The following is a 27,822-nucleotide window of genomic DNA, read 5'->3' as shown; positions in this document are numbered from 1 at the left end:
TTTAAGTTCAAATTGAGAACTTAAATAATCGAGGAAGCTTATTAATATATTTGGAGTCCAAGGAATAAATTTGAGAATTTTTGGACGAAAAAGTATATTTTAGCCGGACTGCAATTGGACTGCAGAATTAATAAAGAAAATTTATTATAAAATAAAATAGACATCCCGAGATGATAATTTGGAGGTTAATATTCATGAAATACTATTCGGAAATTAATGAGAAAGTTTAATTTCGAATATTGCAAAAGTTACTTTTATTTACGAAATTGCCACAAGGGCAAACTTGTAATTTTGCCTAGACTAATAAATATCCTAAGTCTTCTTCCCCACTTCATTTCCAGCAAATTTCTTTTACCTCCATTGTTGAATGCTCTCAACTCACCATTTACCCTTAGCTATATTATTCATTTGTTATTTCTCAATAATTCCTTAACGAAAAACGTTGGAAATCACCCGCTAATTACTAATCTACAATTGCATGTAGGATCAAGGTATAATCGCTAGCTCAAAACTTTGTGTTTATTTTCTGATGTTTAATAAGCTTATATTATGTGTTTTAGTTGTTGAAATTTGTGGTTTAATTGTGTTTAATTCGGTTTTTGTGTATAGTTTTGATATATTCGGTTTTGAATTAATTTTTCCGTGAAATTAAATTATTATTTTTAATTTCTGGGCTGATCTACTTCATGAGGTTAAAATATGCTTTAAAGTGTGATTTTTGTGGATTAAAAATGTTAAACATTTCGGGTATTAATTTAATGGTTTGGAGTTCGATTTTTAATAGTTTTAAAGGCTTAAAAATCGCTTAAAAATGATAAATAAATGGATTTTAAATTTCTGGAAATAAATTGGTTTATGTTTGAGTTAGATGTTGGATTGATGGTGAATAAATGTTTAATGGTGAATTTTTAATGGTTTGTTAATCGGGTTTAATTTTTATAATAGTTTAATCGGTAAAAAAATGTTTAAAAATGGTATTTTTGTCATTTTAATTTCTGGACAGAAATTATTCATGAAAAATGTATGAAATATATATGTTGATTATTTATGGAATTTAATTGATTTAGTTGAGGTGTTTTGACGGATTAATAATCGGTTTTGATTATTAATTGTTTATACGGTTTTAAATTGTTAAAATTGTTAAAATTATGAAAAATAATTTATTTTAATTTTGGGGCTGCTGTTTTAGTATGATAATTAAAATAAATATGTTTTGGTTAATTTGATTGGATTATCCATAATTGATGAATACTTAAGAAATTAAAAGTTTCGATTTTAATCTAAATTGTGTTGCATGTCTATGAATTAAATGTGAGATCATAAAATTGAGTTGATGAGTAAGCTTAGACTATTTAAAGGATTGATTGATGTGATTTTCAATTGATTTGGACTTGATTGTCAAAATTTAAAGTTTTAGGTTTAAAATGTATTTTTAAAAAAAAAAATAAAGGACCAATCAGTATTTTAACCATATTTCCAGATTATTGATGTGTATAATCTGATGTGAAATGATTTTGAGAATTTTAAAGAATCTTGATGATTTTTGAAAGAATTGGATATGTTTGCCAAAAACTAGAGTTTTTGAGTTAAATCGTATTTTTCCAAAGTTGAAAGGCTACATGGTATGTTAGCCAAAGTTTCCAGATTATATTTGTTAATAATATGAGGTAAAATGATTTTGGATATTTTAAGTAATTTTGTCGATATTAAAATCGATTGAATTACGAAAGGACCTAAATGGTCAATTTTGAAAAGTTTGAGGGTATTTTGGTATTTTAACCAAAAGTGGAATTTAAGATAATACGGGGATGTTTTAATAAATTTAAATAATTAACCTTGAAGTGGAAAGTATTATTGATATAAGGAAATATATTTTATATAATAAAGTATATTTATGAAAAATGAAATATTTAAATGAATATTTCTGAATAATGGTTTTATGTGTAAAAAGAGATAAGTAAAGAAAAAATTACATGAATAAAATAAGTTATGAACTTATTAAATAAGAAATTATTTGGGGATTAGAATTAATTAATTAAATTAAATTAATATTGTATAGAGTTAATTCTAGAGTTAGGATTTTATTAATTAAGAGAATTAATATTTTGATCCTAACTAGATTCGACAAGTTGTCGAGCTATCGAGTCGGAGGACCAAGGGAATTAACGGAGTTGTTTAAAGGAGCATTGACGGAGTAATACCGTAGTTAAACGGTTTCTGTGAGTACATGTTTTTACATTTCGGTATTCGTAAAGTCTCATATTTTAACATACTGTGTGATATATGTGTTGCGGTGTTATATGTTTACATGCCTTGTATCGATGTATGTTTTATGTATATACTATATCTATATATTATTTTGATATAGAAAGGTACACACATAGTTTTGAAAATTATTATGCAATTGTTTATGCTCGAATGTGTGTGTGTGTGTGTTACATCGGTTGGCTGTGCTATCGATGTCAGGATTGTGTGTGTGTGTTACATCGGTTGGCTGTGCTATCGATGTCAGGATTGTGTGTGTGTGTGTGTTACATCGGTTGGCTGTGCTATCGATGTCAGGATTGTGTGTGTGTGTTACATCGGTTGGCTGTGCTATCGATGTCAGGATTGTGTGTGTGTGTTACATCGGTTGGCTGTGCTATCGATGTCAGGAATGTGTGTGTGTGTTACATCGGTTGGCTGTGCTATCGATGTCAGGATTGTGTGTGTGTGTTACATCGATTGGCTGTGCTATCGATGTCAGGAATGTGTGTGTGTGTTACATCGGTTGGCTGTGCTATCGATGTCAGGATTGTGTGTGTGTGTTACATCGGTTGGCTGTGCTATCGATGTCAGGATTGTGTGTGTGTGTGTGTGTTACATCGGTTGGCTGTGCTATCGATGTCAGGATTGTGTGTGTGTGTTACATCGGTTGGCTGTGCTATCGATGTCAGGATTGTGTGTGTGTGTTACATCGGTTGGCTGTGCTATCGATGTCAGGAATGTGTGTGTGTGTTACATCGGTTGGCTGTGCTATCGATGTCAGGATTGTGTGTGTGTGTTACATCGGTTGGCTGTGCTATCGATGTCAGGAATGTGTGTGTGTGTTACATCGGTTGGCTGTGCTATCGATGTCAGGATTGTGTGTGTGTGTTACATCGGTTGGCTGTGCTATCGATGTCAGGATTGTGTGTGTGTGTGTATTAGATCGGTTGGCTGTGCTATCGGTCTCAGGTGAATATGGTTGATCGGTTGGCTGTGCTATCGGTCCCATAATATTTTGTGTGTGTGTGTGTGTATTAGATCGGTTGGCTGTGCTATCGGTCTCAGGTGAATATGGTTGATCGGTTGGCTGTGCTATCGGTCCCATAATATTGTGTGTGTGTGTGTGTATTAGATCGGTTGGCTGTGCTATCGGTCTCAGGTGAATAAGGTTGATCGGTTGGCTGTGCTATCGGTCCCTTAAGATTTATGTATGTTGTGGATATGGTTGATCGGTTGGCTGTGCTATCGGTCCCATAAGATTATGCATGTATGATGTGTTGATAAGTTTCGCCATCAATGTAGATGGACGAATTTGAGAAATGTGGTTTAATTTAAAGGTCAACGTATATGGTTGACATTCTTTGATATTGAAGTCTTGATTGAAATATGTTATGTGTGAGCTCAGACTTCAATTGTTTTAAAGATGTTTTCAAAGGATTTCGAAAATACATAAAGTTATTTTAAATATAAAACGGTTTTTAACTTTATGAAATATTTATTTGTAACGGCATGAACTCACCAGTATATCTGACCCACGTTGTGGAATTATTTTTCAGGAAAGCTGGTCCGATTTTGATGAAGGCTTCCGAACGTTTATTTCTCGGAAGTCTACTTTGATAAAAGGCTGTAAAGAAGGTTTTAAGTTCTAGTTGTCCGCAGTAGACTAGTATAGTCTTATTGTATTTAAATGTTTTAAAGCACATTTAAAACTCTGATGTTTTATCTCATCAGTTATTTAATAAATGTGTCATACGTCTCTTTTAAAAGCGAAAAATTTATAGTGTTTTTCAGGCTTGCTACGGGTTTCGGAGCAACCACTCCCATTCCCTAGCGCCGGTCTCGACTCGAGATTTCGGGTCGTGACAGAAGATGTATTATTTGTACAGCCGATCAAGTCCAATAAAACGGGTACATTTGCATCTTAAATGATGAGACGATTATTTTGATCGGCTGAAATAGATGTCAAAGTTTCAAGACACATGTGATAAAAATACGTCTCTTCAGCTTACTTGACATCCAGCTAAAAAGACGTGGGGGACATTGTTTACACTGGCCCAAAAAGAGCTCATATGGGCTAATTCGGGTTTTTGAGCCCAAAAGCCATCAACTATCCTTTTATTCTTATCTTAGCTTAGTAGTTATCTTATTTTTAGTCATTATCTTATTTTTAGTCATTATCTTAATTATTTAGCTTAATATTTATCTAAATAAGAGATTGTATCTCATTAGACTAGGTTTTCTATTTTAGGGTTTGTCCCCTATAAATAGCTAGCTTTAGGTTTGTATTAGCTACAACTCAAATCAATCAACAAATACAACTTCAAAGCCCTGCGCTTTTCTATCCCCAACCTCCGCGGTTGGTTAACTTAGCAGTAGGAGTAGTTCAAACAATAATCTCGCCTGGGTTTCTTAATCTCCAGATTAATGTTTTAATTTAGATAAATCAAACCCTGTTCAACTTTTCGGACCGAACCGGTTAAAGCATCGATCCACACAGTACCCATCTATAAATTCAAAGATTCGAGTTTGGAAATATTTTCCTGCGAACACATACTATATAAATGAGTCGAGCCGAATTCGAGTAATCATGACAGCCTCAAACTCTCAAACTCGAATGATATCTAAGCTACGAGCAAGTTCAAATTCAATGAAAAAGCATTATTTTATGTGTTATGTTTGATTTTTATCCAACATAAGATAAAACATAAAATTCAACTAATTTAAATGGAAAGGTATAACAAAATAAATATATTAAGCAAAGAAATTACTCCCTCCGTCCCAATAGAGTTGTCCACTTTGGGAAATTTTTTTGTCCCAAAACTCTTGTCCACTTTCAAAAAGTAACCAACTCTTACACTCAATTTTTCTATATTACCCCTATTTAAAATCCACTAATGAATAAAGTAAAAGTAAATTGCTAGTGGTCCCTATATTAAATAGGGGTATGACAAGAAAAGTAAAGAAAACTTTACAAAATTTATAAACAATAATTGCCTTTCTTAAACTGTGTGATAAAGGCAAAGTGTACAACTCTATTGGGACGGAGGGAGTATTATATTATGTGTGTGTGAGATACATATATTGCTTTTACACTCGGAGACTCACAAATCTTTTTATATGATATTCAAGTTCGAGAAGTCGACTCGAACAAGTTGATTTCGAGTTTTTATTTTACCGAATTGATTTGTAATAATCGTAAGTACTCGTTTACCAAACATAGCCTTATTTGTTTTGGTTTTTTTTTTTTGATGAACTGTTTTCTTTTTAAAAATACAGTATGTTACAAAGCTAAATGAGTTAATATACCCATTATCTATCCAACAACAAAAAATAGAATATATAAAAATTTACAATCGAAAAATCTAGGATTAATTTTTTATTTTTCTAATTTTAAAACTACACCAAGTACTGTTCGATTTTTTTTTGTATAAATGTTGATTGTTGATTGAGACGGTGAAGATTGAAACCTGAAAAATATATATATAGTGGCTTGTGCTGCTAAGTTAAGTATAGAAAATAGGAAGATTCCATGCAAAGAAAATGTGAAGTAAAACAAGCAGAATGAGGACAAAGGCATCAACGAATGCCATTGAAGTATTCTCAAAGCATTAGTAGAATTAATGTCTTTAGGTTACAAAAAAGGGAAATTTGGTTTAGATTTTTGGGGGAGTTTGCTGGGTAATTGATTTTGGAGGTCACTGTACTTTTCAAAGATTGCAAAATGGTGACCGAACTTCAAAACGTAACATTTTAGTTACTATACTATTTGGTTATGTTAAGATAGAAGGATTTTCGGTCACCGAAGAAAAATATTTCGAGTCAATTTTTTGTTGATTGTGTGTATATATGAAATATAAGGTATAATTTGTCATAAATAATCAAAATATGATTACTACATATGTATAATTTGGCCGTAAAACACTTAAAAACCTTCCAAAATCCCATATTTGAAAGTTTAGTAACCATTTTGTTACATTTTGAAGTTTGGTCACCATTTTGCAATTAATGAAAAGTACAGTGACCCCTAGAATCAATTACCCGAGTTTGCTGCACCAACTTCCCCTCTACCTTTGGGTCAATTGGGTTACTTTTTACTCTCAACTCTCTTAAATATCTTATTTGTCTTTATTGGATTAATTATATATTAAATGATGAACTCATTGTATTTTGTAATTTTAAACTTCTAAAATTGCCAATTTAACATATAATCTATTAATTTTTTACGATTTAAAATACCAGAAATTTTGATGGTGAATGATATATTATTGTTTCAGCGTTTATATCAATATTTTTTGCTTAACCCACTTTATGTTCTTAAACTATACGTCTTATTGATTAACTGGTCTCTAAATTAAATTTTGTATTTTTTTGGTCCCTAAACTCAACGCGCCCTCAAATCCTTTAATGGATCTCTGTTAGAAATTTTGTTAGTTATGTGGAACTTATTTAACAAGTAACTCGTCCTTTTTGGAGGTGAATCGCACTCTTAACAGAGATCCACCGAAAGACATAAATAAACATATAAGTTCAAGGATTAGAAACAAATAAAATTTAGTTTAAGGACCAGTTAATCAAAAAGTGTATATATAGTTTAAGGATCTAATATATAATATTTTATCCATATATTTTTCTAATAAAATTGTCTGGCGCCCTAAATTGGTGTTATATGTACTGTGAATATATATAGAGTGATCATAGCATGTTCATAAATATATGGTAAACTACGTTTCCAGATTATAAAGTAAGAGCCATTTTAACCCAAAATTTTATGTTAGGTCAATTTCATCCATTCAAATTAGATATATCTAAAAATAATTATAATTTTAGTCTTATGGATCCAAACTAATTTAAATATTTTTTATTACTTTGATTAGATCTATTTGGATTCAGTTTCTAAAAAAATTAATCTATTTGACTTTAATTGATGAATTTGTTTAATTTAGTACTATATATAAGTTTATGGACCATAATGACTATTATTTCTTATAAAATTTATAGATATTAGATGGCATATGTTTTGTTTCTTTAAGGATTTTTAGTATATCATCACTTATAAAATTTATAAATATTAGATGACATGTTTTTTTTTCTTTAAGAATTTTTAGTATCCATATAAAAAAAAAAGAATTTTTAGTATCCAAAGAAATCTGGATAATTCCGAATCAAAAATCCACTGAAGAGTACATTTTTAACACAATTTTTTTATTTACAATATTGTAACTTAATATCCAGTTTAAAGAATAATTATTTTACCATTTGGATCGATGTCCATTTAATTAGCGCTTATGTTTTTTTAATATTAAATTGAGATAAACAATTAAGTACTGATTCGTCGTGTTGAAGCCATGCAGACGGTGATGGAAGCTACTGCCTTGCGTGCATGGGATGCTTTCCTTCGAACAACTACCTACCACGTTTCACATAATCCAGATATCTAATTTTAGCCTACGTTTATATATTGCTAATTTGTGTTTGGTCCTACCACCACGAATAATTGCATACAAATTTTGTACATGTAATCTGTTTAAATCACAGAATATATATTTATTGTTTTGTATATTAATTTTACATGAGTATAACAGACAAGTGCGACTAATTTCTTTTCTTATAATTAAGTTTTGTCTAAATCAGACTTTAGTAAATTTAATATATAATTATATAAGTAAACTTTACAATTCAAAGATAAAAAATATCTCATGTGTACTGTACATGATATTGTAGGGTAATTTTAATCGGCAGTTCCTCACTTTTTGTCTCTTTTTAACCATAGTACTTAAACTAAAAAAAATCCTTCAATTTTTCAGAAAAGGCACATATGTTTTTTAGGCATTTTCTTTCTATTTGGGCAAAGATTTTTAAAAAGTGCTACTAAACTCCACGCTTGAGTAAAGCCATAGAAATAACTAAAAAAATTATAATTTTTTTATAGAAAAATAATAGTTCAGTAACCGTTTTATAACTTTTTACTGTTTTGTACAAAATTATAGTTCGGTAACCATTTTATAACTTTTTATAGTTAGGTAACCGTTTTGTAAAAACTTATAGTTTGGTGACCTCAAAAATATTTAACCCTAAAAAATAGACTAAAAGGGCTTATGTGCTATTTTTAAAAATTTAAAGAATTTTTTACACCTTTTAAAAACATTGAGGGTCGAAATGACAAAAAAACTAAAAAAACTTATACCTCTTTAAAAAATCTTGAAAGATACCAATGGGAGTTGGTCCAAGTGGTAAGCGGCTTGGTATCCCTTAAGTAAGGTCTCGGGTTCGAGTCCTTGTGAATCAGAAAATTCCCACTGGCAGACTCACTCACCATGCCAGGTGCGCGACGCGGGTCGGATCCGAATTAGTCAGGGGGAAGCCTTGAAAACCGGATGGGCTTACAAAAAAAAAAAATCTTGAAAGATTTTTTGTACCATTAGCCAATGTATAATTATATTATCTTCAACTTTTATTTTATATTCATATAGTCACATAAATCATTCTAACTCCATTTTAGTCGAAATTAAATAATTAAATGGCAGCCAGTTGTAGTACTATTTATCGGATAATAATTTTTTGCCATGCGGTGTTATTTTTTGCTTGGCTTTTGGCTCGAGATCATATCATAAAAATGATATGTTGGTTCATAGAGGTGTTATTCAGATTGCAGCTTGCTCTCTCTGTAATGAAGTTGAAAACTGTGTTCATATAGTCATCCATTATAGTTTTAGTTGAAAGATTAGTTCTTTTATTTTTTGCTTATGCAATATCAATTAGATAATTCTGTTATCTCTTGATTGTTTTTATTTTCAGTGGAGTAATCTTGCAGTTAGGTTGTGGCAGCTTATTTGATTTCTTTGTTCTTGAAAATTATGGAAAGCACGATGATGGATTAGTTTACAAGTGCATTTGAAGAGCGGTTTCTTTTTATGAATATCATCATTCAGATTTTTTTCTACTTTGGAAATGATGTTTTTTATAGTTTAAACTGCTTTTGTAACTCGTTTTGATTTTTCTCTTCTGAACTGTTTTTTTCCATCCACTATTTTATGGATGTACTACTCTACCGATCATTTATAAAAAAGAAAATTATTCAATATTGAATTATACAATAAAGTTCTTTTTATATGCATTAAATAGTTGATTTATGATGGAAATTTAACATCAAAACCTGGCTATATACTTCAGTAGTGGAGTTTTTAAGGAGATACGCATGATGTCACTCAAATAGGCTAGAGGGGTAGAATTGTCCACATATAATCCTAGTCAACCAAACAAAAAAACTATTTTATTTGGTAATTAGACTGATCAAGGATAATGGGGACTGTATAAATAGGTGTAGTTTGGTGGGAGAAGCGGAAGCAAAACACAAACAAAGAGCATAAATACATATAATTTAGAAAAATGGGGAGATCTCCTTGTTGTGATGAGAATGGTCTGAAGAAAGGGCCATGGACTCCTGAAGAAGATCAAAAACTTGTTGATTTTATTGAAAAGCGTGGCCATGGAAGCTGGCGAGCTCTCCCTAAGCTTGCAGGTCCACTTTTGTATTCATCATATATACATTAATTATACATATATATATAACATAACAGAGTAAGATAAGATGTTTATTTAATTTCTTGTGCAGGTCTTAACAGATGTGGAAAGAGCTGTAGGTTACGGTGGACTAATTACTTAAGACCTGATATCAAGAGAGGCAAATTTTCTCCTGATGAAGAACAAACTATTCTTAATCTCCATTCCATCCTCGGAAACAAGTAATTAATTTTAGACCATGCACTTCTTTTGTAACTATATATATTGCACGAAAACATAAATACTGAAACGAAAAACGGAGAAATAATATTTTATACTGGAACTATTGTAAATATAAGGTTTCATAATTTTATATTCTCAAAAAATAGAAGCGAACCATAAAACGTAAAACTCGACAAGTTTCTGTACAGTATACTCTGTACCGAATGAGTCCTAATTAGTTGCGTTTTGGATTCTTGTTTCTAGATGGTCAGCTATTTCAAGTCACCTACCAGGGCGGACAGACAATGAGATCAAGAATTTTTGGAACACTCATTTGAAAAAGAAGCTAATTCAGATGGGTTTTGATCCAATGACACACCAGCCAAGAACTGACATATTTGCCACCTTGCCTCATCTCATGGCTCTATTGAACCTAAAAGAATTAATGGACGCTCATCCATTAGATGAACAGGCAATGAGATTACAAGCAGAAGCTGTCCACTTAGCTAAGCTTCAATATTTACAGTACCTTCTCCAATCAGCAGCTTCACTCACCTCAAACCCTAATTCCGACATGGAAATTATTATGAATTTGTTGAACACAAATTCATTACAGATTGAGAATCGTTTTGGAGTTGATCATCCCTCTCAACCACTCCACTATTCAAATGTATTACCTCAACTATCTGACCCACAAGTCACTTTCAGTAGTTATCAACCATTTTTGAATAGTGATCAGATGGACCAAGCTGCTGCGTCCACCTTAACTACAATGGTCAGCCATGGAGATAATCATTTTAACCCGTCTGATTCTTCGTGGGTTATTCCGTCGCCCACTGATTCTGTTCCTCCAAATTTAACGGAGACTTCAACAAGCATTCCCGGTGATGCCAGCAGCACCACCACTTCTAGCTTTAATTGGCCTGAGTTCTTTTTTGAAGACTCTGTTCTGCATGAGATTCCCTAGTAATGATGATATGGAACATTTACCTAGAAGAGTTTTGGAGTTTGCTTATACGGTAATTAATTTTGGGAGTCACTTAAACTTTCGGATTAATTTATTTTGATTATTAAATTTTCATTTATATGATTTTAACAATTAAATTTTAATTTTATTTCAACCAAAATGATTTGTAATAACCAAAAATCATCATTTGTTGAAATAAAATTAAAATTCAATCATTAAAATAATATAAATTGAAATTTAGTTATCGATAGAAAATATCTCGAAAATTTAGTGATTCTCTGAATTAGTTACCCATATCTGCTTGAGTTTGTTGCTATAGTAATTAAACTTCCATTTATACATACAATATATCTATGAATGGGGTGTCCATTTATGCTTGTACACAGAACAGTTATGCATATCTTGTATATACCTTAAAAAAATTTGTTACATTTCTACATAAATGTGAGAGAAGGATCATTTTGATCCATAAATTTGTGTGGCAGGTCCAGTTTGTTTTTTTTTTTTTTTTTTTTTGAGGTCAAATAGACTCAGAATTTTATACTCTCACTTTCAAATTGCTCTAAATCTTGCTAACATCCATTAAAATTAAATGATTAAAAAATCAAAAAAACTGAACCATTGATGTTTCAATTTTTATGAATCTCTTATTTTTGTGTCTGAATTTTTATTTTTAAAAAATTAGTATTTCAATTTTTTAAAAGAGTATAGAAAGAATGGTTTTAGCCATTTTTCGATCACCAGAATATTAATAAAGTGAAAAATAAATTTTTAATATATTTTTATAATTTATCATTTTAATTAGATATAATCATTTGCACAGACTACCATCTTTTTTTTATTAATATGCCAGTGAAACTTAAGTAAATATGGAATTTATTTTAATCTTTCTAGCATATTGGTGCTCGTTATAAAATGACTAAAAGAACTTGGTTGATACAAACACTAAGTTTAAAAAAAGTATACATTAAATTAGCAAATTTATAAAAAGTTCAGCCAGATGTAATTTTTCCTAGAAATGCTATCATTTTAATATATGTTATTTCCATCAAAACCAAGCTAATCATGCCTCAATTAGGTGCTACATACTTAATTAGTTGTACAAGTGATAATCCACTGTAACTTTTCAACTAATGACAACATTAGATTTTGGAACAACTGACATAGCTAATCGGATATACAGTTAGAACTGGCCTTTAAAACTTCATATATAACCAGATCTAGTGCTTCGTATCTAAGTCCAAAAATTAGGTTGAATCGTAATATAAAAGGTACATTGTAATATAGGAGAATTTCTTGTCTTAACCTAGGTCCTCATAGATCTATAATTTTACATGAATTTATTTCATAATTCAAAAGTAGTGGATCTTATTAATTAACTATAATTTCATTTCAATAAAAAAGATTTTTTACTCACTAAAATGAAATAAATCAAAGTTTAGTTTTTTTTTATCGTAGAAATAAATTAAATGAAAGTTTCATTATTAAAATAAAAGAAATTAAAGTTCAGCTATCAAAATTAAATAGTTTGAAAGTTTAGCGACTCACAAAATCAATTATCCAAATTCCTCCTTGGTAAATTATGATATATCTTACAAATTAACCAGAAGGGGTTGCCACATGAAACTTCCCAAAAGCTATTTAAATTAGTCAGATGATATGGTAATTAATAATCAACAACATAATCAAATCATAGTAATCTTATTCGTATATTATAGGTGAGGTAGATTTGAATAAACTACGCCCGAACAAAAGAAATAAATAGTAATATCGCATTCAAATTTCAGTTCCTTGCCAAGTAGTTTAAAACTTTTGATTCCTTTTCCTTCAAGCGATTAACTGCCGTGATATCATTATGAGAACCTTTTAAAAACATTAAAGAAAATAAATCATATCATTAATTTTCTGTTTATATGTTGATAATGAAAGTTAATGTTTTAACCAAACTAATTAAACAAAGCAAATTTAACTTAGTGATTCACTGGACTTGATTTGTTTTTTTTTTTTCTGGCAAGGGTAAAATTTGTTTTACAGATTATAAGTGTTTAAAAATAATTAAGTTGATGATGGCTATCAAAAAAACATAATAAAACAAAAATAAATAAATAAAAATGATTAAACTATTTAGGTTTCTTCTTCTAGTACTCTTTCTTTATTATATGTGTTATGGTACTTATTAATAGATTTGTGAAATTTTCATCACCTAATCCTTACCCCATTTGTTTGGATACCACATAAAGTTTCTGATGTCATGGAAATCCTTTTTATAAAATAATTTATTTTACTTACAATCAATTTACATGTACACATGTTAATATGTTATATTAACAATATGATGGCTATGTTGTTAGCTTATAATTTTGAACCCATAAAAAATATATACAATTAATTGTATTAATTATCATTCATTAAAAAAACGTATTATCATAATATATGGGGTTCATCTCACAAAATTCCACCAACTTTACACATTTTTTCAATTTAATCACGTTCTTTAAAACTTCTTATAAAAATACACCAACTTTCATTTATTTTCCAAATTCATACACGGTGCTGGCGTGTCCCTCATTTATTGATTAAAAAAGATTTATACCTCAGCAAATTGCACCAATGAATGAGTGTCACGTCAGCCCGTGTATGAATTTGGAAAAAAAAAATTGGTGTATTTTTATGAAAAGTTTAAAAAAAACGTGGAAATGATGCCTTTAAGTGGCAACATCAAGAGCAAATTAAAAATGTTTTATTTTGTGCATAGTTTTTTATGATCATTTATGTTAACTTCATTTATATTTTTAATAATTAAGGATACAATTCTTAATCAATCTATTGTATTCTTTTTTTTAGAGGATTAATCAATCTATTGTATTCTTTTTTTTAGAGGATTAATCAATCTATTGTATTCATAAGTATTATATTGATACATAAATGAATTTATCAATAGCTATAGCCTATATATGCGAGTCAATACAAAAACAAGTGGCAAATAGTTTGGTGCTTTTCAAGTAAAATTTTAAATTTGATTTTATAATAGAAAAAAATAGAATGCTGGGAAAAAAGTGTTCTCTGTTAGTGTATAAAAAATAAGGCTTAATTATTGCAAAATATTCCACTTTTTTTAAAAGTTATATTTAATTTATTTTTATTTTTATTTGAAAAAAAAAATACAACTGAAATTTAAAATTTATAATTTTAGAAGGATTGGCCAAAGTCAAGAACTAATTGGTAGTTCTAAATATACGGGGTAAGGAGACACCCACATTGTCTTCCAACAGAGTGGCTGAAACACCTTGCACCAACTTATTATGAATCACTAGTTCTATGTCGTGGCAAAAACCATAGCTCGCCATCTAATCCGCGCAGCGGTTCCCTTCTCTGTGAGTGACGAATACAGACTTGCCAATCTCTCGCTAAGAGGCTTCTAATGGCATTTAGAAGATTACTGTTTGCATTAATATGTATTCTGTGACCATCCCTTGTAAAAGTATATGCATCTAATTTACTGTCTCTCGAGACATTCCTATAACCTTTACTCCAAGCAATTTCTATGCCATCTGGCGCGCCCCATAATTCAGCCTGCACGACTGAGCAATTCCTATAACCTTTACTGTTTGCATTTTTTATTTTTATTTTTGAAAACAATGGTTTCTTTGTTAATGCTAACTATAATATTTTACTTTTTCATGCTAATTTTAGTTGTTCCCATTATTGTATGAAATGTTGAATTTTATCATAACAGTAATGACAAATGATTAAATTAAATGCTCTTTAAATATCATTAATTGTAAAATTAGTATTTTTATTTATTTGCCCATCTAATCAATTTTATTTATCTATAATAATTTTTTTATTAAAAATTATAATGAATAAAGTATTAGTGATTAAGTAATACTCTTTTCGTCCCATTTAATAAGTCTTATATTCTACTTTTGAACGTTCCATTTAGAATATTTTATTTTACTTTTTAGAATATTTTTCATTGAACTTCCCTTTTTATTCTTATTTTAGTCATCTTAAAAGAACTCTATAAAAAATTTCACTATCATTAATAAGAGTAAAACATGAAAAAATATGAAAAGACAAAAATAATACTCCCTCCGTTTTTATTTAGTTATTCATTTAAATAAAATTGTACATATTAAGATAGTGGGTGTTTTGTCTTAAATTATAAGAATAAATATAAATATAATCCTGTTATTTAATAAATGCACTGTAAATTGACACATACAGTCAAAAGGGATAAATTTGGAAGATATTAGTTAAATTCACATTGAAACTTGTAATGAACAATTAATTAGAGACAAATATATTTTGTTAAATGGACAATTAAAAAACTGAGAGAATATATGTTTTCTTAATCTTTGTGTAAAAGCAAATGAGATTTTTGAAATGGGATGGAGAGAGTAATTAATTATTAGAATTATATAAACAACATATATCTATACTATATATAAAAGCACGGATGGGGGAGGACATACAAATTTACTGAATAATCATTTTCAGTTTACTACTAAATAAAGGTTTTATAGTCATTAACTAATTAGTTATTTAATTAATCACTATTATAATTAAAATCTTAATTAGAATAGGTAGCTAAATTATCTTCAATTTGATTTTTAGTATGTAAAATACCTATCTTTTAGTTTGATTGAACTATAAAATTAAAATACTGTATTTGGTCAATATATTATTATTTAAATTTCTATCTTATTATTTTTAAAGATATTAGTAATAAAATTAAGTTAATTATTTAATTATGGTTATTATAAAACCAAAAGAAGAATAAATTCAGTATGGAAAAGAATTTTATAACCGAATATATTATATATACTTTTACAAAAAATTTTAACTAATTTAATATTAAATATAAATAAAAAATTGATATAATTATAATAAATTTACTAATATGTTCGTTGGCGAGTTACGTTACGAGCCACGTGCACAGCACGTAATGCGACACTAGTCTAATTTAATGCTCGGTTCAAACCCGAGACTCCAACAGCATGCCAATAATATAAATATTCTAAAATACAAAGTATAACATGTCAAAGTTGAAATAATAGGCAACTAGACCAACTGGCGAAACAATAAAGTAAAACAATAATAATAATACTAGCACTACTGCGGTTTAAGAGCTTAAATAAAGTTCGACCGCAGTAATAATAATACTAGTATTATTACTAGCACAATAATAATAATAATACTGGCGAGGAGTGCTAGTATTATTATCATTGTTTTACCCTAAACCACACGAACTCCTCGCCAGCATCTAACCTGTAATGACTCGGGAGCATTAACAGTTGACGAGTTTAAAAAAATATAAATTTAGAGTTAAAAATTAATTCTAACTCTAAGGAATACTAGACACCGCATAAAAATAGCACATATATTAAATCAAGGCACTGATAAACACAGTAGAACCCAAAATTTAAATAATTGTAAAGTCAACAACAAATCAAGCCAATTGAGTTCTCGCTTTAAAATATAATCCGGAAGCGTAAACTCAAATAAAAATAAATAAAAATATTATATCCAATTTAGTAATTCCAACGTAGTGAGTCAACTGAGTCATCACGTCGCTCAATTTCTTCTCACATGTCGGGCGACCAATGTCTAACCCTACCCAACCAATTTATCAAAATATAAACTATAGTTTATAATTTCCAAAAAAAATAAAATGATAATTCATAATTAAAACGGAACTCAATAGCTTTAAACGCAAATAACCAATATTCACAAATAAATATTTAATTAAAATAAGTTAAGAAAATAATTTAAAAGTTAAAACGTAAATTAACCAAATTGACACAGCAAGCCAATAATTTAAAATTGACAATTATCCAAGTAATTATTCGTTTAAAAGATTATAATATATATTATTGAAAATATAATATTAATAAAAAATAATTTAAATTATAATCGATACTTATATTATTATTATATATATTTTTAGAAAAATAATGTTAACAATACGTAATTTAAAATTCAAAATAATAATCGAAGTCTGGTTTCAAATTGATATATAAAATTAAATCAACCTTTGATAAATCCAATCAATTCAAAAGAAATTTAAAATTAATGGCCCAACATTGGCCCAAATCCAATTTAAACAAACAAGCCCATATTCTTTAATTACCAAACCAGCAAGCCAACTATGGATCAATACAAAATTAATCAGCTTCCCTCACTCATGTTTTCCAAAATTAAAGAAAAGAAGATCTAAACTTTCGTAACAAGCCTGGTACCATATTTTCATGAAGACACGTCATTACCCAACCTAAACAATTAATGTTAACTGAATTTGAGATTTTTCATATATGCACAATTAAGTCATCATCAAGCTAGGAGCCCTTATTAAAGAACTTATTGTTAAAATCTGGAGCAGCAAAAACTCTAACACTCAAGAAAATTTGCGCTCACAAACACAAAACCATCTCCATTAAATATCATTTAAACCCTGAAAATGAATCAAAGGTTTCATGACATGAACAAGAACAATAGAAAACGTGAGATCAAAGTCATCAATACAACCAGAATTATATCAGTAAAGGCAATAAGAATCGGCAGTAAACAACCACAACCACAAGCAACACATCCAATGACATTCAAAAACGGTGAAACTACGGCGCTTAGTACGGAGAGAATAACGTACCGAATAACGAATTCAAGCGTAGAATCGAAGAGGACTGAGTTAGCTACGTCAGCAAACAAACGGATCTCGATTCGGTGCTAAAACGAAAGAGAACGGATCAAAAAATACGGAAGAGTCATTATTAAACTAAAACTGAAATTATAAACTCAAACGATGAACAGTGCGGCGATTATAACGGAGAATTTAACGTACCGATTTCAATTCCGAAACTTTGAGATCGAAGAGGACTGAGTTAACTACGGCGGCAAACCAACGGAACTCGATTCGGTGCTAAAACGAATGAGAACGAGTCAAGAAACGAAACGTTACGCTATTAAATAAAAGCTGAAATTCAACCAGAAAACTTACTGAATTGCAGCAATGGGAGGGATCGAAAGAGTGGAATTTTTCAGAGAATTGGAGAGTGAAGTGAATTTTTCAGAGAGAGAGTGAAGTGACGGCTAGGATTAGATGTGAATGAAGAGATGTTTTTAGGGTTTTTAAAACGGTTTTAAATACTAAGAAAACAAGAATGCGTACTATTGTATATGGAAGCAGAAATTGTTACAAATTGAAACTGTAACACGCTGATGCATGGCCAAAACTTAAAATGCATAGGCCAAATAACAATCATGAGCCAAATAACAAATCATGGGCTAAATAATAAATCATGGGGCAAACCGACTCAACTCAAATCGAACACGAATCGAACCACGACCTAATCAACAAACGACTTAATTTATTAACGAAAGTTCGACGGAAATACAAAAATAAAAATAATTTTTTAAAAAAAATAATAAAAAAATACGGGATATTATATTATGTAAACTCAACTTTGTCTATTTTTGTGGGACGTATGGAGTATTTAGTTACCTAGTAAATGAGAGGAGCATATTCAATTTTGGCAGTTATAAAATTTTGGTTTTGATTCAATTTAGATATTAAATTTTAAAATTACAAACAGGACTTCAGATCAAATTTAATCTATGTAGAAACTGAATTTTAGCTCATCGTTGTTTCTCTTATATTAATAACGAATATTAAACCATAGTCACTATATAACTTTTGTTTTTTCTTTTGATTTTGATGAAGGAAAATTATGTTGCTTTATGACGACGTAAAATACAGTTGCTACATATTTCAATTTAACTTAAAAATTATTAAAAAAATATCATTGCTTGTAATTTTGAAGTTTAATAACTAAATTAGAATAGAATAGAACTTTATGAATAAACTAATATAAGACAAAAAAATTGTCGCTATGAAGGTTTAATATCCACTACTGTGAACTTGATTTTGAACCTTTTGCGCTTATAAAAAGAAATGCCCAAAACAAACTTGCAAATTGTTTGATAGCTTTTTGATAGATTGTTAAAATAACGTATTCTATAAATAAATATTTTAAATGTTATTTTTGAAAAAAAAAGTTTAAAAATAATTTCTATAAAATAACTCAAAAATAAGTGTTAAAATAGCAGTGTCATCACCACTGGAAGTTGGTACAAGTGGTAAGCGGCTTGTTATCGTTTAAGCAAGGTCTCGGGTTCGAGTCCTTGTGAATGCAGAAAATTCTCACTGGCAGACTCACCTCCCATGCCAGGTGCGCGACGCGGGTCGGATCCGGATTAGTCAGGGCGAAGCCTTGGAAACCGGATGGGCTTACCAAAAAAAAAATAGCAGTGTCATCGTTATCTAATAAGTTTATACTATACTTAATCATCGGGTCAGATACCTCTCAGATCCGGCCAGTTTTGGACTGGATGTTGACAGTAAATTTTTACATGAAGTTTGCTTCGAGTCCAAATTCGCATTGAGTCTATTTTCTATAAGTGGATTTAGACTTATACAATTACTCAGTTTTAATATAGGACCGCCTAAATTCGGTTCGCGTCCGAATAAATTTAATTTAAGGGCTATGTTTGGATAATAAAAATTAGGCTCGGAATGGATCCGGAGCAGTCTGAAACTTGCATTTAAAACTATCAACTCCGTCCAAGTTCTATTCGAACTCGCCCATACTAAGTCCATGAACAAGTATACTTTCTGCTATCGTTAAAAAAAAAAAGTAAACTTTCTGCTTTTTTGTTTCTGCACAAAATCCTAGCATGAAAAGAAATCGTTTGAATATCATTTTAATTGCAAAAGAAATTGTTTCAAAAAAAATTGCAAAAGAAATGGCCTCTGATTTTATTGTCTTTGAGATATACACAAAATCTTTTAATCTTTATTTTGTTGTATTTTCCTTTTTCCTCCATTTCTTAAAAGAGAGGTAAAATGTACTTCATTCTTTCCACATGAAAAAGAAAATATGTTCTTGGGCACTAATTAATCAGAAACAAAATTAAGCTTAATGATTGAAATATTAATTTTTAATATAATAATTATTTTATTAGCAGTTTAATAAAAAAATATGAATTTGATAGATAATAGTCATAACTTGAACAAATGGTCCGAAATATGTTAAATTTTGATGACAAATCATACATATCAAAAATCAATCTCTTTCACTATACTTTGAACAATTGTAAGAATACTAGTATGAAAGGAATTAAGTATTTGTATGTAGATATAATTGCATGTGTGGGTGGGGTAGGATAATATGAAAATCCAGACTGTAAAATTGCAATTTTGGTTGAATATTATGAGATTGGTTTTTAACACTAAAACAAGAAGGTGAGGAGAAGAGGGACCGTCATGGCAATGCAAACAAACCATAAGGACCACTCACTCACATCACAATCAATATGTGCTTAGTTTAGTTGTAAAAATCATATTATTTTACCTTTTGCCCATTGATTACATATTACTTTAATATACTTTAGTTTATACTCCATTCATCCTAAATTAATAAATATTATTTTATTTATCAGCAAAAAATATTATTTTTGCTTTTTTATCCCAGGTTAATAGACATTATATGTTCTCACTTATCTTATTTCAAATTGTAGATATATAATTATATCCTATTTTTTACAAAGTAACTAAATTTAGTTAGCTACATTTAATTAGTAGTTAGTTCTTATGTTTGTTAAACTACCTATCAACTTGAAACAAATAGCATATATATTTTATTTTAAAATTAACATCGAACCTTAAATTCTCAAGAAGATTTTTTTTTTGAGTCCTCAAGTAGATTTACAAATATAATTACTACTGATTGATACCTGTCGAGATTTATTATACATAACGCTGATCTAGAAAGTTTTTTTTTTCAAATACAAATATCTAGAATGTAGTCCAATATTTTGAGAAAGAATGTAGTCCAATATTATTTGCTAATTATTGTACATGAATGTTGAAATGTGTTAGATTAATTCATTGATATGGAATGTTTATTATCTCCTAGGATATTTGTTGTAACATTGATACCGATTAATAAATGGCTCGATTTTTTCACCCGTGAATGTACGCTTTAATGCAGAACCACATAAATTTCTTGTGTTATTTATTATTTTGCTATAATATTGTTTGTTGATCAAATACATAATTAAATATCTACTGAATGATTTCGATTCCGCTGCGCATACCAATCCGGTCACAAACCGGTCACGACAATTGGTATCAAGAATTCAATAATCGGTATCAATGTTACAACAATTGGTATCAGAGCCAATTTGGTTTTCAGATTTAATATGGATTGTGATTATATCGCATAAATATTATTTGGAGGATTTCACAATTCGAAAGTGAAATTACTTGACACAAAGAAGATGTTTTGGAGATAGAGAAGCCACCAAATTTGAAGTGTCGAAAGTCGTTGATTCAAATTGAAGACAGACTTGGGTATTAAATTTTTTTAGGAGATTTTTATGATGGAGATGCATATGTCACGTTAAACTACAAAGAAGAAATGTATGACTTTTTTAAACACACTATTTGAGGATTTTATAGAGTCATTGTAAGATGAATAATTAGGGTAATCTCTTTATACTCTAATGAAATTCTATTAGTGATTTGAATTTAAAAATTGCTTTTAAAAGTTTGTTGAATGAAGAGTTCGTTTGGGCATAGTCAGATTTTGATAAAATCATGACACTTTAAAAGAGATTTTGTTTTGATTAATTAGCAATTTCAGACACAAGATGTATTACAATGTTTGTAATTTGGAACGACGTCACTATTGGATCACTCATAAATCACTTTGTTTGGAGATAATCGGATGAGGAATGTGTGCTAGCAATTATAGGTGAACCAGCTCAGAGAACTAGTTTATGCTAAAATTACAGCATAATATTTTTTGATATGAAGTTTATGCAGATTCAGGTTGTTCATATCACATGTGTGCCAATTTCGATTGGTTTTCTGACTACAACTGAGTTGATAGTGGAGTTGTATGATAAGTTTCTATTTTAAATCAATTTCATATCATTTTGTACTGCATATTTTAGTCTTTTATTGCGTAAAATAGAGAACTTTATACTCACTTTTACCTTTTGTAGTTTTTAATTTAAAATGTATATACTAAACATTTTTGGAGTCTAATTGAATAAACATAGCATATATAAAATGAAAGTCAAGCCGGATTGATTCTATCAAGTCCAACAAGAACAATAATGGAGAATCAAGTCTAAATGGAAGTAAAGTGGCCGCTAAATTCTGAAAGTTTGGATCGAAAAGCTGAAAATTCGGACATAATTCCGTATTCGGATCATATCTGGAGTTAGAAATATCCAAATGATGTGATTAAACATCTCATGAAAAGATAAGAGATAGACCTACAACTTTCATGAAGGAACCGGATCCAAATTCGGAATCAAACCGTCTCAGAATCGTTCTCCAAGACGGAACTTATGCGAACCAATGATCAAATTTCCCAAAGTCGGTGGAATAAGTACATACAGCTCCTTGGCCGGCCCGTAGCCGGACCATGACCTCTAGGCCGGTCCAAAACCGGCCTAGACATGAAAAAGTTGCATTTTGGCTATTCCGAAAGGTTCCGGAAGTCTTTGTGAGCACTCTTAGGCATTATACACTCGATTACACCTAGAAATTACTCAAGATTATATTCTTGGACAACAGACAAGGAACTTGGACTCCACTCAAGCTTATTATAGAAAGAAAGCAACTTGGGCACCACTCCAGATCTTTATGGCAATTAAATGGCTCAAATTTGAGCATCACTCCACCTGAATATGATAGGAAGGCTAAATTTAGGCATCATCCAAGTTAGTTATGGAAACAAAAGATCTCAGTTTGGTGAGGTGATTCTCCACCAATTCTGTACTTCTTTTTGATGATTAGTGGATGGCTCGATTGTTTCATCCGTGGATGTACGCTTTAATGCAGAACCATGTAAATCTCTTGTGTTATTTATTATTTTGCTATATTATTGTTTGTTGATCAAATCCATAATTAAATATCTAACGAATGGTTTCAATTCCGCTGTGCATACCAATCCGGTCACAAACCAGTCACGACAATTGGTATCAAAGATTCAATAATAGGTATCAATGTTACAACAATATTTTAGTGGTAGAATGTAATATTAGAATTTAAGCTTCTATTCTTATTTTTTTTCTATACTGAAAACGAAAGGCTGATATGCTACATAATTTCTAAAGCCAAGATAATTTATCTTCATCAAATATATAATATTACATAATCAAAACTGTTATTTATATAACTCTTCAATTAGGAAAATTCATTTTTTGAAATTACAAATTTAAATTTTATACCCAATTATTAAAAAAAACATAGTAAAACTTCATCTTAAATTTTTTATCTTACGGTGGTTAAAGTAAAAAATAACTTAGTTGAAGTTTAAAATAAATATAAAAAACAAATGAATATTATAATGAAATTAAGTATTGGCATAATTAAATTAATTCAAAAAAAATAATTTGTAATAAAATTATCAAATTAGGATAGATTTATAATAAAATTATTAATTGTGATGATTTGAATTTATTAAAAATTGAAATGATTAAATATTTTGGTGTTATAAGTGTAATATCCCGTAAAATTTTGGAATTTATTTTGAGTTTCGATAATATCTTGAGCCATTTACGTAATTGAAATTCGTCGGGGAGTTCGATTTAAATTTGGTTGATTGGGTTTGGAATTGGTTGAGTTGTTGTTATTTAATAATTAAAAAAAATGATTAGAACGTTTTAGGTTAAGGTCTCGTTCGAAACCTTCATTCTCGAACGAGACCTTCCTAATTTCTGAAAGGGCTCGTTCGAGAACTAAGGTCTCGAACGAGACCTTAGTTTAAATTGGCTGGTCTCGTTCGAGACCAGCCTTGCTGAACCGGGACTCATGTTTGCTCCCTATTTTTAGCACGATCCCTTCACTATTTAAGCCGTTTTTAAACCCTAATTTACTACCACACTTCATACAAACCCTAATCTCCTTCCTTACTCAATTTCGCTGAGAATCCTTCCCGCAATCATCAATCAAACTTGGGTGTTCATCGGTAAGATTTTGAACATATATTTCAGTTTTGCTTTAAAATCGACCTCTCCGTATTTTGATCCGTACGTGACCATTTCAGATGCAAATTCAGTTTCGTTTCGTCCTGGTCGAAGAAGACTCACGTATCTACAAATCTCAATTTTCGTTTCGTAAAACAGTACGTTATATTTCCCGTATTGTCTGCCGCCGCTTTACCGTTTTCTGGATAATTTCTGTTTTGATTCTAAATCGACCTCTTCGAATTTCAATTCGTTTGGCAGCCGTTTAGAGATCGAAATCAGTTTCGTTTGTTCCCCGTGATAGTAGACTGTTCCTCTACGTTTCTACACTTTTCATTCGCCAACGGTACGTAGATTATCTTGTTTTAATCGCCGCCGTCTCACCGTATTGAGTTTGTTCTTAACTGAGTATGTTTTAGAATGTTACTGCCGAATTCATTCCTTTGTTCTTGGCTATGATTTTGATTATAACCTCTTAGGATTGTTGTTGTTTAAGCTTTCAATGAGTTTGATTTCATCGTTCGTTTTCTTTGATCATCGTTCCATGTACGATGAGTTTCTGTGACGTTCTTGAATTGTTCTTGAATGTTGAGATCAAATCTTGTGTTGCTTGTGTTGGTTCTAAATTATGGATTGTGTGTTTTTTTGATTCATTAAGGCGATAGTATTGAATTGGAAATTGTTAACTTGAAGCTTTGTTTCGGTTTCTTGAGAAATCATTCTCTCTGTTGTGTTGGGTTCATATGTATGAACAATTGAAGAAGACAATGGTGTGTCCTGTTTCTATTGGTTGATTATGATTTGTTTTGGCTAAATGGTGGTCTTAGTCACTGAAATTTTGTGTCTTAAATCTTTTGATTCCTAAGCTTATATTTTAACTGTTTTAAATTGATTTTTATTTACGAATTTGATTTCGACTTATTAATAAGCGATTTAAATAATACTATTATTTATAATTTGAAATTACATTGAGCATTAATATTTTAAAGCTAGATTTAATATTAATCTTATTATAATTAAATGATTTTAGATTTAATCATTTATTTTGACTATATTAAATGAGAATTGAGAATTTTATTTTAATATGAAAGTTTGCCAATTAGTTATATTATTTTTAAGACCTATAAGTAATATTTGAATATTTAAAAATTAAATTAATAATTATTTTATTGTTTAATTATTTGAGATATTTTTCCGATAGTTATAATTACTTGGGTTTCAAGCTATTGAGTTCTATTTTGATATTAATTAATATTTTATTTAATATTATAATTATAAACTGTGGTTTATAATTCTGGTATATCAGTTGTGTCGGTTTGGACTTGGGTCACCGACATGTGGGTTTAGTTTGGTAGTTTTGAAAAATTCGGCTAACCCACTATTTGAGAAATGGATTTTAATTATCATTTAAATAGTATTTTAATAATATTTTGAATTGGATTTAAGGTGTGAACTCAATAGTCTTGAATTATTTATGACATTATAATTTATTTGAAATTATGTTTCTCTGTGATTCTATCTGGTTTATTATTTATGCTAGTCCTACGTGGTGTCTAGTATTCTTAGAGTTAGGGGTTGGAGCGATTTTAACGTATGATTTATTTTAGACTCTTCGACTACTCGTGCTCCGGAGTCGAACCAGGGTTAGATGTTTGCCGAAATTTCACGTGGATAAGCAAGCAGTGAGTTTGTAGTGCTATTTACCGCTTTATTAAGTACCGCATCGTATTTTAATATTATAAATGCTTTTGAACTGTTTTTACGGATTATGGATCTGGATTGAAACGAGCTACTCGATAGGCTTGTATCGAGACTGTGTGCACCAGTGAGTACTCTGGAAATCGGCAGACTAATGGCTTGCTTACGCTGGTATATATATGACGAGAATTTTTTCCCGTCCACTCTGGGTTTATCAGTATGCTATGTCATACTTACGCTGTGATCATTTTAATACTGTTTTCCGTAATCATATTATATTAGTATAAAATGTTTTGATTTAAGGGTTTTAAACTTAATAAATCTAAATAGTATTGCGAACTCATCTTAGTATATCTGACCCCGTTGTTTTCCCAAATTTTCCAGGTTTATGATTTGAAAGCTGGTCCACTCCAATTCTTTTGATTCCTCGGAAGTTTTATGTTATTTAAACTAGTTACCGTTTTCTAACTCTTAAACCGCAGTAGAACCAGTTTAATTATTACATTGGTTATTACACTTTGAGATTGTCGATTTGAGCGATTATTTATTATTGGCATGTTTACTCTGGATTATTTTAATATTATATTTAAGACAATGCCGTTGAGCATTTTGAATATTTAAGTTATTTATATTAAGACTGTAATATAAATTGCTACACTTAGGTTGGAGTTTCGGTTGCCCCCGAGCAGTTTCTGCAGGTTAATGTGTTTGATTGATTTCCGCGAGGCTTGCTACGGGTTTTGGTACGACCATACCCATACCCTAGCGCCGGTCACGATTCATGAAATTGGGTCGTGACAATTAGGCTTTTTAATTATTATAATTTTTTTATCTACAATTATGCTATTTGCAAGAGGTAATTACGCCAAAAGATAGAAAAATTATTCAATGCAATTGTTATGTCATGTCATTCGTGCAAACCAATTGTGCGTTAGACATGTAGAATTTTTAATCATTAAAAAGATAAGTAACAATTAAAAAAATTCTTATCGCAGATGTCTATTAGCTTATTGTAAATATAATATGACACAAGTGGAATAAAACTCGGAAGGCTTAATTACTTAAAAAATCCTCACCTTTAATTTTTTTTTTATACCCTGACCTAGGAAAATTGTCACATATACTCATGACCTTATCTTTATATTTCACCTCTACCCCAAATTTTAAAAAAAATATAATTTATTAAAAATAACTAAATATAAGAGCTATTTTATACCTTTTTCTACTAAAAAAAATTGCAAACAAATATTTCATCTTTAAAAACATTCAAATAAGTTCTAAAATTAATTAATTTTTTTAATTTAAATAAAATAAATAAATAAATTTTTTTTTATTAATTACAACCTACAATCATACTCCAATTTAAAAAACCGCTAATATTATTATTTTTAAAAAAATTCAATTATCAGAACCACTGACGCCGAAAAAGGAGGAGCAGCTGCTCCTCCTTCCACGGAAGGAGGACGGTGGCGGTGGGTGAAATTTTTTTTTGTTAAAAATTAATTTAATTTTATTTAAAGAGTTTTTTTACGGTTTTTAATTTTTATAGCGGGTTTCTAAATTGGAGTACGGTTGTAGATCGGAAATAATTAAATAATTATGATTAATTGATTTTATTAAAGAAGAAGGTGTTTTTGTATAATTAATAACATTGATGTGTAAATTAGAATATTTGTTGAAAATGAAAGATTATTTTAAACTTTTTTTTAAATAAAAAGAAGTAAATTTAATACCTTGAAGGTAGAGGTGAAATATAAAAACAAGGTCATTGATATATGTGATAATTTTCCTAGGTCAGGGTATAAACGAAAACGAAAAATAAAAAATTAAAGATGAGAGCTTTTTAAGTAATTAAGCCAACTCCAAAAGATATATAAGAGGCTCCAATCAATTGTAAAATCATTTTAAATTTGGATAATGCTCAAAACAATCATTTGCAAGAAAATATATATAACCACACAACGAATAAAGACGAATTAAACTCTATTATGTATACAGGTATTGTCTTTGACAATTTTATTAATTTGAAGATTCGTTTGAACATGACTGCTCACACAGAGGTGCAAATTATCTTTGTTACAGTCTTTTGTAATGGTGAGAACAGTGATGTAGGTTTGTAAGTTTTATCCATTATCTTAATATCATAT

The 27,822-nt window shown here is 29.8% G+C and overlaps 2 protein-coding genes and 1 long non-coding RNA gene across 4 annotated transcripts; 2 read left to right on the top strand and 1 right to left on the bottom strand.

Annotated features, from left to right (window-relative positions):
• The first annotated feature begins 201 nt into the window (after nt 1-201).
• Nucleotides 202-4,021, top strand: LOC126678027 (uncharacterized). Of its 2 annotated transcripts, XR_008790132.1 has the most exons (3): nt 223-491; nt 2,120-2,219; nt 3,804-4,021. XR_008790132.1 is itself a non-coding variant. In XM_050372921.2 (2 exons), exons 1-2 carry the CDS (start codon nt 217-219, stop codon nt 2,196-2,198), a joined length of 354 nt encoding a protein of 117 aa, XP_050228878.1. In that variant the 5' UTR covers nt 202-216; the 3' UTR covers nt 2,199-2,318. The 2 variants fall into 2 exon arrangements, 1 of the variants encoding a protein (XP_050228878.1); XM_050372921.2 differs by lacking the exon at nt 3,804-4,021 and having other exon boundaries at nt 202-491; nt 2,120-2,318.
• A 5,564-nt stretch (nt 4,022-9,585) lies between these two features.
• Nucleotides 9,586-11,420, top strand: LOC126679588 (transcription factor MYB93). Its single transcript, XM_050374645.2, has 3 exons — nt 9,586-9,766; nt 9,860-9,989; nt 10,234-11,420. The coding sequence occupies exons 1-3, from the start codon at nt 9,634-9,636 to the stop codon at nt 10,934-10,936; spliced, it is 966 nt and encodes a 321-aa protein (XP_050230602.1). The 5' UTR covers nt 9,586-9,633; the 3' UTR covers nt 10,937-11,420.
• A 5,598-nt stretch (nt 11,421-17,018) lies between these two features.
• Nucleotides 17,019-18,063, bottom strand: LOC126680037 (uncharacterized). Its single transcript, XR_007641037.2, has 3 exons — nt 17,934-18,063; nt 17,778-17,855; nt 17,019-17,662 (listed from the first exon to the last, which is right to left on the bottom strand). It is a non-coding gene; the product is annotated as an uncharacterized LOC126680037 (long non-coding RNA).
• Nucleotides 18,064-27,822: the final 9,759 nt, after the last annotated feature.

This window comes from Mercurialis annua, linkage group LG1-X, assembly GCF_937616625.2.
Source record: "Mercurialis annua linkage group LG1-X, ddMerAnnu1.2, whole genome shotgun sequence".
Taxonomy (NCBI): domain Eukaryota; kingdom Viridiplantae; phylum Streptophyta; class Magnoliopsida; order Malpighiales; family Euphorbiaceae; genus Mercurialis; species Mercurialis annua.
The sequence above is the reverse complement of the archived record's forward strand: the minus strand, read 5'-3'. Positions and strand labels throughout refer to the sequence as shown.